General features: G+C 34.6%; 1 protein-coding gene across 3 annotated transcripts; it reads right to left on the reverse strand.

Annotated features, from left to right (window-relative positions):
- Window positions 1-2,977: 2,977 nt before the first annotated feature.
- Window positions 2,978-5,697, reverse strand: LOC145043591 (serine/threonine-protein kinase SAPK1-like). Of its 3 annotated transcripts, XM_078992294.1 has the most exons (10): window positions 5,557-5,697; window positions 5,328-5,439; window positions 5,176-5,250; window positions 4,982-5,083; window positions 4,837-4,890; window positions 4,323-4,415; window positions 4,117-4,209; window positions 3,920-4,024; window positions 3,701-3,799; window positions 2,978-3,545 (listed from the first exon to the last, which is right to left on the reverse strand). In XM_078992294.1, exons 4-10 carry the CDS (start codon window positions 5,048-5,050, stop codon window positions 3,270-3,272), a joined length of 789 nt encoding a protein of 262 aa, XP_078848420.1. In that variant the 5' UTR covers window positions 5,051-5,083; window positions 5,176-5,250; window positions 5,328-5,439; window positions 5,557-5,697; the 3' UTR covers window positions 2,978-3,269. The 3 variants fall into 3 exon arrangements, with proteins under 3 accessions (XP_078848420.1, XP_078848418.1, XP_078848419.1); XM_078992292.1 differs by having other exon boundaries at window positions 5,328-5,687; XM_078992293.1 differs by lacking the exon at window positions 4,837-4,890 and having other exon boundaries at window positions 5,328-5,687.
- Between the last annotated feature and the right edge of the window lie 7,095 nt (window positions 5,698-12,792).

The following is a 12,792-nucleotide window of genomic DNA, read 5'->3' on the forward strand; positions in this document are numbered from 1 at the left end:
TGCGAAACCACATATAAGATCATACAAATCCCGGAACGACTGAAAGCTTTGAGAGATCGACAAAAGAGCTACACTGAAAAACGATGAAAACCCTTGTAGTTCCAGGTCGGAGACCATGTGCTGCTGAAGGTCTCCCCCTGGAAAGGCATGATACGCTTTGGAAAGCATGGAAAGCTAAATCCGAGGTACTTAGGACCATTCGAGATCCTTGCTAGGATCGGTCCCGTAGCCTACAAACTTCGTTTAACGCACGAACTTAGAAACATTCATCCTGTCTTCCACATTTCAAATCTTAAGAAATGCTTGTCCGACATAACCCTTGTGATTCCCCTCGATGAGATTGAAATCAAAGAGAACCTTAACTTCTTGGAAGAACCGTTCGAAATCATGGATAGAGAGATCAAATGAACGAAACAAACTCGCATCTCGACAGTGAAAGTTCACTGGAACGCCATGCGGGGACCTGAATTCACTTGGGAGCTCGAAGTTCAGATGAAATAGAAGTATTCACACCTCTTTCCTAATCCATGATTTGTATTCTAGGTTAGAATTTTAGGATGCAATTCCCTCTAACGGGGGATGATGTGACAACACGAAACTTTTTCTGTTATCCTTACCCAATTTCCGTTAATAAAATTTGGGTTTTTATTAAATTCCGTCAAATTTCTTAGTTTAGGAAAGACTTTACGTTTTAAATAAATAATGTGTAATTTATACTTGTCGGAATAAAACGGAAATCATGCGAAAAACTTGAATTTCCTCGAAAAACACCAAGTTCACGGTCCAAGACGAGTTTACGGTCGTAAACTCAGTTGACGACCGTAAATCCTGTTTACGGTTGGAGTCGGGTGGACCCCACTCACCGACCACAAAATCTCCTATAAATATGAGACCCCCACCCTCATTTGAACACTTTGGACCAAAAACTCTCTCATTCTCTCTCTAGAACCTCTGCCCGTAAACTCCGAAAACACCCTCATTTCTCTTGGAAAACCATCAGGAAACACTTCTGGAGGTTGTGTAGGAGCATCTAAAACGCGTTTTCATTGAAATCAACATCACTGTTCTTGAGTTTACGGTCAGTCTTCATAGACCGTAAACCCGTTTACGGTTAAATCTTCAAGAACCGTAAACTCAGTTTACGACCGTAAACCCTAGTTCACGGTCGTAAACTGCCTGTCGACCGTAAATTCTCTTCTCGACCATAAACAACTTTTTCGTGGGGAAAAGCCTGTTTTCTCAATTCAACCAAGTCCCGATAAAATTCCTTAATCAAAACCAAGTGTTTATCTAACACTTTATCTAACGAAATCGCTAATTTAGATACATATATCTATTTATTTGATATTAGGATTCCGTTAAGTGACACACGCATCGATTTAAGGATCTTCCGGTTCAATCCTTTATGACCAACCAACTGTGAGTTTATACCCCTATGCTTTTATAAGTTTTTATAACGTTTTTCAGGGGGGGGGGGGGGAATACAAGTCACACATAAAGGTTTTCACATTTTAAAAACTGATGCAATTACAACGATTTTACATCAAATATTTAGATACCTTATCCCTTTTGTAATATGTGGACCATAAGGGACGTTTTCTAATCATAATTGCATAGTTTTCAAAACAGTATATGAACACAACTTATAAGTCAAACTATAATAGGTATAGTTTGGGGAATTCATTATCGGATTTAAAAATTTAATCTATGTACGAAGTCAACCCATAAACTATGACATATTTAGTTTATCCATTACTACATTCAGATAATGAGAGTATCTTACTAAATAATTATTTTGTGTATAATTATTTATAATCTACGCCGTATACAAACAATTTCGAACTCGAGAACAACAGAACAACACGTAAACTAGTTAATACAAGATTGTGAAAACCTATCTTCGTTATGCCCCTCGGGGTACCAGTAAATCCTCACCTTTAGTATAACAAGAGTCTCCTGGAGGGAGAGCGTGAAATTTGTGAATAGATCTATTCGGGACCGACAATCCCACACCTGAACTGTTAGCTACAGATAGGCGGGCATGCCTGGGGTGACAAATTTTGTAATCGTACGACGCCTGAAGAAACGTCAAGGAGCTCACCGGTCATATTAACATGGTTATACGACTCACAATAAGTATAAACAAACATTTGTTTACAAAATTTCTTTCTTCCATAGTTTTATTTTACTTAATAAAGCTACCTATCTAGTTACCGGAGGGTATTCCAGGGATCCAACCTTTGGTTTTATTTTAAGTAATAAAACTACTATACATACTGGTAGTAGCCAAGGTTTTCAAACAGATCATACACTACATACTGGTGGTAGCCAGGGTTTTGAACAGAACATACACTATATACCGGTGGTAGTCAAGGTTTCAAAAAGAATATACTTTTCATATAGTAACCAACAAACATGTTAGAAAATATTGGATTTTCTTGGAAAGCATGCATACATATTTTAGAACTTGATAACAATGGTTTTCGATACAAACGACATTTTACTTATAATGAAAAGAAACCATTTGTACAAATTCAATGACTAGTTTTCCATACAAAAACATGCTTATGAACCCACCATCTTTATGCTCATATGTTTTCAAAACCGCTTATATTCTCAGGACAACGATAGACTACTTTTGGAGAAGACGGATCATTTTGGAGTCTCGTCTTTATCTTTTGTTACTTTTGATGTACACAAACTATGTTTTCAAACAAATGTAAATATTCTTATTGTAATGTAATGGTTGTGTTTACTTTGATTGCTATGATACGATTGTTGTGATATTACGCATGACGTCGCCCGCCCCCGGACGTTTCCGCTGTTATTTCTGATGGTTCGGGGGTGTGACATCCTAAGTTTTTGTGAAGGAAAAAAACGTGAGGGAAAAACTATGGTGTCATGGTGTCACTTAAAAAGTGAAAGATGCTTCCTATACCGTTGGGTCGAATAAACAAGTAGTAACTCGCAAACACACTAAACTAAGGTGTCACTTCATTTATGTATTATTTTATCTTTTTCATAACATATGACTTGGAGCAAACTTATACCACATGACTGATTTTTTTCATGATAGGTTCGAGATCATGTGGCGCAATCTCCATTATTGATATCCTCGTGAAGTACTAGGGCTTTATTCTTGCACGACACAAGGAAAAGAAGTCCTTGAATTCCATAAGCTATATGAACACTACAAGCTTCTAATTAATCATGATAACTATCCTTCTCATATCATTTACTTCCATGTAGTGACGCGAAGAACCCAACTCTTATAATGCACAGACAAAATCCCCACTTGTCTCTATATCATCATCGATCTCAGCATCAGTATCGATATCATCTTCAAGATCCATATTCCTCTCTTTATCCTTAGTCCCCAATGTACATCTTCTAGCTTCTTGTAGTATTTCTTTTACTTCTTTGATACTTTGCAAAACATGGGTTTCCTTGTCCATATCCAAGATGGATTCATCTCCATCAATGAGTTCAACTGACAGCTCCTTCAAGAACCATGGATGCTTCTGAATCTCTGGTATAGTTATTCTCTATTTAAATATATAATTACATCCATAATTAGTTGATCCATATATGCTCTAGTTATGAGGCTAATGTCAATCTATTTAAAGCCAAATATTTTGTCCATAAAAGAGATTAAACAAAAAAGGATCATATTGTATTAACCTTTGAAGTAATTATGTACCTTATCGGGGCTCCCTACAAATATTCGAGATAGAAGATGCTTACAGTCCTCAGAAACTCGAACGTAGTCTGGGATTGAATATTGGACACTAAGTATACGCTGCCATAGTATGTTAATACAATGTTCTTAATTTATAAGATAAACAAGAACAAAGTTGAAGAGACTGAATTTTTCTTTTAGAAATAAAAATAAAAATAAAAAACTTTATAAAAGACTCACGGTGAGTGTTTTTCGGAAATTTTTCGGATCATCTTCATCTTCGAATGGATAAGCACCAACAAGCATCACATACAATGTAACCCCACAAGACCAAACATCTGCCATCTACATAGGTCTCCACAACCAACAATTATCTATCTATCATTTATTGTACCTAAACAAACTAAGGCCACAAATATATTGTTTTTGGAAGTTACCTTGCCATCATATTCTTTTCTTGACAAGACTTCGGGTGCAATATATGCAGGTGTCCCAACCGTAGATTTGGGCTGCGAGTGAAACACTGAGGACTAATAGGCCAAAATTTATGTGAAATGGAGTTAGCAAATATACGTATTTTGCATTATAATTAATTCAAGGAAGGAAAATGAATTAGTTTGAAGTACTCATAATGTATTATTGCCTTAGAGTATCCGAAGTCGCAAATTTTAAGACGTGGTGTTGAGCTCCCATCCAAAAGTGCATTTTCTAGTTTGAGATCTCTATGGCAAATTTGCTGCATAAGTTTTTTTTTTTATATTCATTATTTCAACACCGAAAATTGGGCTCACACGATTTTGTTAAACATGTAATAATAAGAGGATGCAAACAATAATTTTTGTAAGTGTTTATTAGGTCAAATAAACTATATACATATAAAGGTAAAAAAATTTATTGTGAATTTTTTCACTTCATAATGTTTTCACTATATTTAGAAGTTTAATGGATGTTGTTACTTGAATTTCTAGTACTATTTTAACCATTTGCTCCACAAATTCATAAATAACCATTGTAAAAAAGCTCATCTGTTTTGGATGTTTGTTAAAAAATTTCCATTTATGATATGGCTATGAGTTCTCATAAAAAAAAACTTATTAAAAACCACCCTACTGTATTGTGGATGCTCTAGTAATGACTTTGAATGCGAAGTATATTACCATTGAATGGCAGTAACTCACGCCTGATATTAGTTGTTGGAAGAAAAACCTTGCCTGAAGATTCCATTAATTTTATACCTATGTGAAAGAATACAAAAAAAAAAAAAAAAAATCAAAGGATAAAAACAAATCAAAGAAACTGTACCTCGTCCTCACTGAATCTACCAGCAGTAGTAATTCTGTCGAACAACTCTCCTCCAGCTGCATACTCCATGACTATGGCCAGATGAGTTTCCGTTAGTAACACCTGCCCTTCTAAACATTCAGCATACACATATACAAACTCAAAAGCAAACATGTCTCGAATCAATAAGCTTAGAAAAATATTAATACAATTACCTCCTTGAATCTGATAATATGTGGATGCGTAAGTGACCTGTGGTTCAAAATCTCCCTTTCGACATGCTCATCAATCTGAAATCGTTTCAAAAACTTGAAGTGATGAATTAACTCATAAAAAGAATCTTGATAAACTCCAGAAAACAAGAAACCTTAGGGCCTCTCTCAATATACTTGACGGCATAAAGCTCGCCAGATTGTTTATCCTTTACAAGTTTTGCTACACCGAAGTTCCCCGATCCTATGTGTTTTAATTCCTCATACCTTTCCATTTCATTCAACAAACAATACGATCACTTGTGTAAAAGTTGATAATAACCAATCCGAAGATCATTATTTATGTATGATAGGGAAAACCGAGTTAGGCAATCTCTTTAATACCAAGTTTTCGGATTGGTGAGTGCACGGTGAAGCTTGCGTGATTGAACGTATGCTAGCTACGTAATTCCTTTGTCGGCAGCCAAAGAGGAGTTCGGGAATATCATCTACGCGTGGCAAAATGTTAGCGGTTGGGCTATTTAGTATTCCGATGTAATAGAATCATATCTATGTTTTATTTTTTTCTTTTTATTTTTTTCTTTTTATTTATTGCGGTGAGTACAATTATTCTTTGTTTGCTAATAAAACAATGTATTGGAAACTAATTCGTTTCCAACAAAATTTTTCCCTCTGCATTAAAGTTTTGTGTTGTACAACTTCATAAAACATAAATTATTGTATGTGGAGAAAAATTGTTGGTTTAGGAATAACTACACATTCATATTTCATATTGTTGAGGTATTTCTTAAGCAAAAACATCTTTGGTTCGAACCTTACCAATTTTTAAAGATTTCGTTAAATTTGTTGCATTACGTTCACATGAGCATATTTATTTTTTAAAGTTATACTTAATTTGTTATTTAGTACTCGTATCTTATTTAAAAAATAAAACTACAAAAATGGTCCTACCTTTTAGTTAGATTTACAAATTTAATGCAACATTTTGAAAGTTAATACTCCCTCCGTCTCAATATTATTGTCTACAGACAAAAAACACACAGATTAAGTAAAACATTAATTACCACTAACTTTATTTAATAAAATGACAGTTTTGTCCTTACTTTGCATTTAATATTCCATTAAATGCTTAGTTAGTTAAGTAATAATGAGGGGTATTTTGGTAAAAATGTCATTTATTTTTAGAAGTGGACAATTATTTTGGAACAAACCAAAAAGGAAAGATGGACTATAATTTTGGGATGGAGGGAGTAGTTTACAACTTTGCGGTTTCCAAAACATACACTGTCAGTCCTTCCATAAAAGGATATTAAAAAAACTACAATAAAAGCATATTATTAAGGTCGGACGAAGTGGAGAGCAGGAAAACCAGGGGATCATTTCCGACACGAAGAAATATCACACTGTGGGTGCAGGAAAGGGAACGCGGGAAGAGGGTGGGGGGAGAGAGTCCAACTCTCTCTATCTCTCTCTCTTAAAACGATTGGCTAGTTTTTTTTTAATTTTTTTTTTAATTTATTTATTTATTTATTTATTCCAAACCGATATATATATATATATATATATATATATATATATATATATATATATATATATATATATATATATATATATATATATATATATATATATATTCTTTTTCTTTCCCTTTTCTTAACCTATAAATACTATAACATTTTTTTTAACCAATAATCTATATTTCTCTCCAAAAAATATTATTCAAAATGTCATCATCTTCATTATCCGATTCGACGGCTGTAGAGGTGACTAAATTTATCGGTTCCGTCATGGCGAAAACGGTTACATACTATCGAAACCGACTAGGCGAAACATCACGTGCACAACCTAAGCTAAAAAAGTCTTCGTTGCGTAGAAATCACGAAGCCGGACACGATCGCCTTATAGAATATTATTTTGCAGATGACGTCATCTACGCTGTAAAGTTTCGGCGTCGGTTCCGGATGAGGAATGCACTATTCTTACGTATTGTTGACGATTTGGAAGGCCGTTTTCCATATTTCCAATGGAAAATGGATGCAAGGCGGAAAAAAGGTTTCTCTCCCATTCAAAAACGCACGACTGCAATTCGTCAGCTAGCATATTGTATAGGCACAGACAAATGAGACAAATATTTTAGAATGTCAGAGCGTACCGTGCAGGAGTGACGTAATTTGGTTTATATGAAAGTAGGATATTAATTATGTTTTCTATGTTGCGAGTTTTTTTTTTTTTTTTTTTTTTTTTTTTTTTTTTTTTTTTTTTTTTGCGTGTTTTTTTCTACTTATTTAAATATTAGGTTTAATGTAATTTTTATTTTAATTAATGAAATGTTTTTTATTTTTAATTAAATTTTATGTTTAGTATTAATTTAAAAATTATAAATCATAAAAAAAATTAATTTTATTTAATAAAAAAAGTGAGGGAAGAGAAGTTAGAGAAAATAAGGTATGACCCATTCCTTAGGTTCTAGGTGAATGGAAAGAAGTGAGAGAAAATATCATATGACCTACAAAAAGTCAGAGAAGCTTCCATTCAACACCCTCTGGTCTAATATATCCTTTTAGACAAAATTTCAAAAGGGATCCTAATTTAATTTAGTTTTTTCGTTCTTTGTTTTTTATTAGACAGGCGCAACAATGTGCAACACTGATACCGAAATTTAGAACAGTTGATTGTTAGGAAAAACAATCTAAATTAGAAAGAATATATGAATTCTTAAATTAGAAAGAATATTTATAAGTATTGTTAGGAAAAACAATATAAATTAGAAAACATTTATAAGAACATTTATAAGTATTGTTAGGAAAAACAATCTAAATTAGAAATAATATATGAATTTTATAAGAAATCCAAAAAAAAAAATCGTGAAACCGCGTGCACCGGACAGATGCGCAGCGCGCATCGACACACCACCCAAATCGAGACACGTCGCGCCATAGGAAAGTGACACGCACCACTTCCGACCATATGCGTGGCGCGTAGGGAACACAGTGAGCGGTGCAGACTCATTTTCTACCTATAAATTGACATGATTTTCATCTTCATCCTCACCCCCTCACTTAAATTCTCTCTGAATCTATTCGAGCTTTTCAGCCCTTTTACTCTCTAATTCCAAACTACTTTAGCGAACCCTTACGGTGTCAGATTTTTGGAGAATAGAATCTCTCAGGTTAGATTTCTGCCCGTATAATTCTCGGTTTTCGTTAGATTATTCTATAAGTCAAATTATGCTTATTTATTTTAATTGTAACTTTTAATTATAGTCATAGTGGTTATTATGAACCTGTAATTAAGATTTATGAGTGATTCCAAGTCTTTATTCTGATTAATCTACTTACGAGAGTGATGTCTAGGATGGATTTAGTGAGGTGTTTAAAGTAAGATTTCCAAACAGTATACTATATATACCAAACAGACTCTACCTCCCATATAATCTTATCTGGTTATTTCTTACTTTAAAGATCTTGATGTAGACATTAGGTTTATTGAGGAATGTAGACTACCATTAAATAGCTTCTAAGATAATGAAACTAGACTAGGACTTAGTACCTTATACGTCTAGGTCATTGGGAAGTGTTAAGGCGAAGCATTGCCCTACCCTCCAGTCACCTACTTTTGTCAGGTGAATTTGTAGTTAATATCCAGTGCATAATATTAATAAAAGTATTTATACCTAGGAAAATTATTTCTTACCTAAGTTATATGTATTCTATGTTATTTATATAACTATGATAGTATTGCCTAACAGGGACTGCAATGGACATAATTGCCTTTACTATAAGTCCGAATTAGTTATAATAGGACTTTTATAAGGTGTTTAGTTCCTAATAAGCTGGATATTGACTAGGTCTAATTCTAGGCTAGAGTGGGTCCGGATCAGACAACTAGCAAGTATCTTTGGGTCATCGACCATAGTAGATGACAATACTTGACTATTTTAGGCGGTCTAACAAGTTACGTTTCTAGTGTGGGCCTATAACCCACAAGAGTAAATAAAATATTTATCAATCACTTTAAACATTGGTTGAGTTTATATGACTTATATTGTCTATGAACTCCCCTAACTGTGTAGTCAACCAAATACTCAAACGGTTTATCAGGTAAGGTGATTCCTCCAGATAATTGTTGACTTAGGATTCATGAGGAATCAGTTGGGCTAGGTAGAATGTATTAAGGACATTTATGTCAAATTTTATATACCTATATAATTTGTGAATGAGTTTTTTACAGGAAAAACACTACGATTTATTATCATTAATTATTATGAGCTTAAAAACCCTATGCATATCACCAGGTTTCTCCAACCCGACCCACAAATTTTATGTGCATCACATGTAGTGGTCGTAAGGCTGCTGAAGCTTAGTTAGGTTACCGAGTGAAATAAGAAATGTACAAGTTATAGTATTTTAGGACCTTTTATATATTTACGATGTAATGTACGCTTCGATATGAACAATGACTTCCTCGAAATTTAATATAACGAAATAACTTTAGTTATCGCAATATGTTTTAATTAACTATGAATTTCCGCATCTCAATTAAACAAAGCATAAATAAAAAGTGTTAACTGGTTCTGAAAATTGGGGATGTCACAGTTGGTCTTAGAGAATTACGTTAAGTGAACTAGGAATTTAGGTAAATTCTAGACATAAAAATAGAATGTAAGTGTGAATGGTTAGTTGTGCAATAGAATGCTTTATGGTACATACCTTAGTTGCTTTAGACATTAGTGCTAGCATATTATAGGAAGATGCCTTAAAATCTAATTTCATGCTAGATATGTATGTGTATAGTAAGTAATATATCACCTTATAAAACAACTCACCTCTACGACTATAGTATGTCATGATAATCACGAGGAGTGGTAGAGTCGTCAAAAACGAAGGAGGTCAAGCACCTCAAAATTTCGGAGCAGGAGCTGCTTAGTTCATAATGAATGAAGCTAGGGCAATGACGCAAGAAATGCTCAATCAACGATGCGAGTTTCGGGAGCTCTTACTTCAGGAACTAGCTAACGCTAGAGGAGGAGTGCTTGTGATGAAAGAGTCGGTGGTTGTTGAAAAAGTTAACAATCGACCGATTCCTTCTCGTCCAGAAACAGTTCATGAAGGAACCAATGATGACTTGGAAAGCTATCAAGTACCAGAGCAACCAGAGGTCCTAAGGAATAATGAACCTAAGGGCTATTGCAAGTATAAGGACTTCATGAATTGCAAGTCATCATCATTCAACCGTAAGGAGGATCTAAGTGGGAGTAATGGACTAAATCTTGGAAATGGAAATGGCTTTCGTTACATGTGGTTGCACTGGCAAGATTCAAACCACCTATGTTGTGAGGCAATTTAAGGGTGCATCAATCAGGTTGTGGAACACATTGGGGAAAACATTAAGCCCTAACAAGCCATTGCAACTAATGTGGGAAGAGTTTTTGAGCCACTCTAAGAGGAAGTTTTATTCACCTGAGGACATGTTGGAGTTGGCGAATAAGCTCCTAACATTGAAAAAGGGAAGCATGACAGTTTATGAGTATACCGATGCTCTCACTGACAAAATGGAGTTTGCACTACGAGTGGTCCCTGATGAACTGGCCAAGATTGATAGGTACTCCAAGGGACTACCATGGGAGTATTTTGTACTGGTAAAGCAGGCACCGACTTTTAAGGCAACTATCTGGGTTGCAAAGTTGTGGAGAATATGATTTAGAAAAGGACCATCAAAATAGCTGATGTTGGTGAGAAGAGGAAAGTTGATGGGTCCTAAAGAAACAACAATAACAACAACAACAATAACAACAACAACAACAAAAACAAAAACAAGTTTTTGTAGTTAAGCAGTATGCCTAAAAGAATCCAAGAAAGGAAGTGGTGCGATCAGTGAAAGAAAAAGCAATTCAATGACTTTGTCTTCTGCTTTAAGTGTAAGAAGCCAGGGTATATTTCTACAAATTTCCTAGTGCAAGGAAAAGTTTTTTTCAATTGTGTAGAGGAGGGGCACATGAAGGTGGATTAGCCAAAAGCTAACAATAAAACTCCGAGAATCTTGCCACCAATGCCTAAGGGTCGAAACTACCAGATGACCCTCAATGAAACAAATGAAGACACTGATGCTACTTCATGTACATTCTTAGTTAATTAAATTCCTGCAAATATTTTTTTTTATGGAGCAGATATTCATTTATATCGCTTGAATTTAGTAGAAAACTGAGATTATCACTACTTAGGCTAAGTACCCCTATCTTAGTAGAAGTAGCTGGTGGTAGGAATGTATATGTTTGCAATAGGCTAGAGAGCTTTTACCTTTCGATTTAAGTATGTTCGATGTAATTCTCGGAATGGATTAAGAGGGGGAAAACATCACATAGATTTTATGCAGACGGAAGATAGTGCATATCAACCCACTGGAAGAGAGCCATTCGTCATATACAGAGACAAGAGTAGAATAAAATATGGAATCTTCCTGATGATGAAAGGCAGAAAATGCCTAGTCAAGGGATTGTTAGAACATGAAAAGTGATCCTTAAGCAATCCGAAGTGAAGCATTTCATAGGTGATGATTTCCGAAGTCATGATCATTCCGAAGATACAGTACAGTCCGAGATGCATCTAAGTGTCAAAGTGTTTTTGAGTCTGTAATTTACATTAATTACTACAAGTATTATTATTTTTTTGTTCCCATTGTCTTATTGTATCATACATGAGGCAGGATTAGCTACAATGGTTGTGTCAGTATATTGATCTTCAGACCTAATTTTTTCTTTAGTGCCTGGCGTAGATTTTGGAGAAGATTTTAAAATTCATTTGTGGTTTGGCACAGATTTTAAAATTGATTTTGACACGTTTTAAAATCCATTTGTCGTTTGGCTACTGTATGGAGTGCTATCTATATATTCATAGATTGAAAATAAAAATTTTAGACTAGTCTTGCTAGTGTATGTTTTTCTTTCCTCGTGTTTGGTTTTTTTGATTTGATAGTTTTTCCAATTATGTGTGAATTTAGTTTTTGGTTGTTTCTTAATTGAATCTTCATTTCTGGTATTCATGTTTGTATGTTTATACATTGAGACCTTTGATGAAATTTTGATTAGACCGGTTGTTTAGGGTGTTGTCATGATATAGATAGGTTGCTTTCTTTTTTTGGATTTTGGATCAGAATGTTGTGTAATGTTGAGATGAGTTCATCCCTTTGAAAAATTTTCCTCTACTTTTGTCTTGCGTTTGTGTGGTGGTTTCTTGATACGTTTCTCCTGGGTTCTTTGGAGTTGTTGACATAATTTCTTGATCTTCCCTGGTTCTATTTGTGCTCCTGGTTGCTGATTGCTTTTTAAATGTTGGTGGGGTTTATTGGTTTCTTGACCATTTTTCCCCTGTGTTGGGTTATTGGTGTTGCGTCTTGGGCTCACTTCCTAGTCCATTCTTTGTGCGGTATGGGCCTGTCCATCCGTATCTTATTTTCTAGGGTTTGTGTATTTATAGATGCTTGCATGCATCTTTTACGTAACCGATTGATTAGAGTTTTACAGTATAATTATAGAAGTTATCTTTTTGTAACCTAAGAATCCTCTACAGCGGAAGTTCTTCATCGAGTTCTGCTGAGGATTGAAAGTTTAATCATTCGACAGAT

Source organism: Lactuca saligna, chromosome 4, assembly GCF_052625555.1.
Source record: "Lactuca saligna cultivar CGN05327 chromosome 4, ASM5262555v1, whole genome shotgun sequence".
In the NCBI taxonomy this organism is placed as follows: domain Eukaryota; kingdom Viridiplantae; phylum Streptophyta; class Magnoliopsida; order Asterales; family Asteraceae; genus Lactuca; species Lactuca saligna.

Coding starts and splice junctions, on each gene's coding strand:
- LOC145043591 (XM_078992292.1), bottom strand. CDS start 5,447: ATGGAAAGGTATGAGGAATTAAAACACATAGGATCGGGGAACTTCGGT. Junction 4,416..4,836: donor TGAGTTACTGCCATTCAATG/GTAATATACTTC, acceptor AAACTTATGCAG/CAAATTTGCCATAGAGATCT. Junction 4,210..4,322: donor GCGACTTCGGATACTCTAAG/GCAATAATACAT, acceptor TTGGCCTATTAG/TCCTCAGTGTTTCACTCGCA.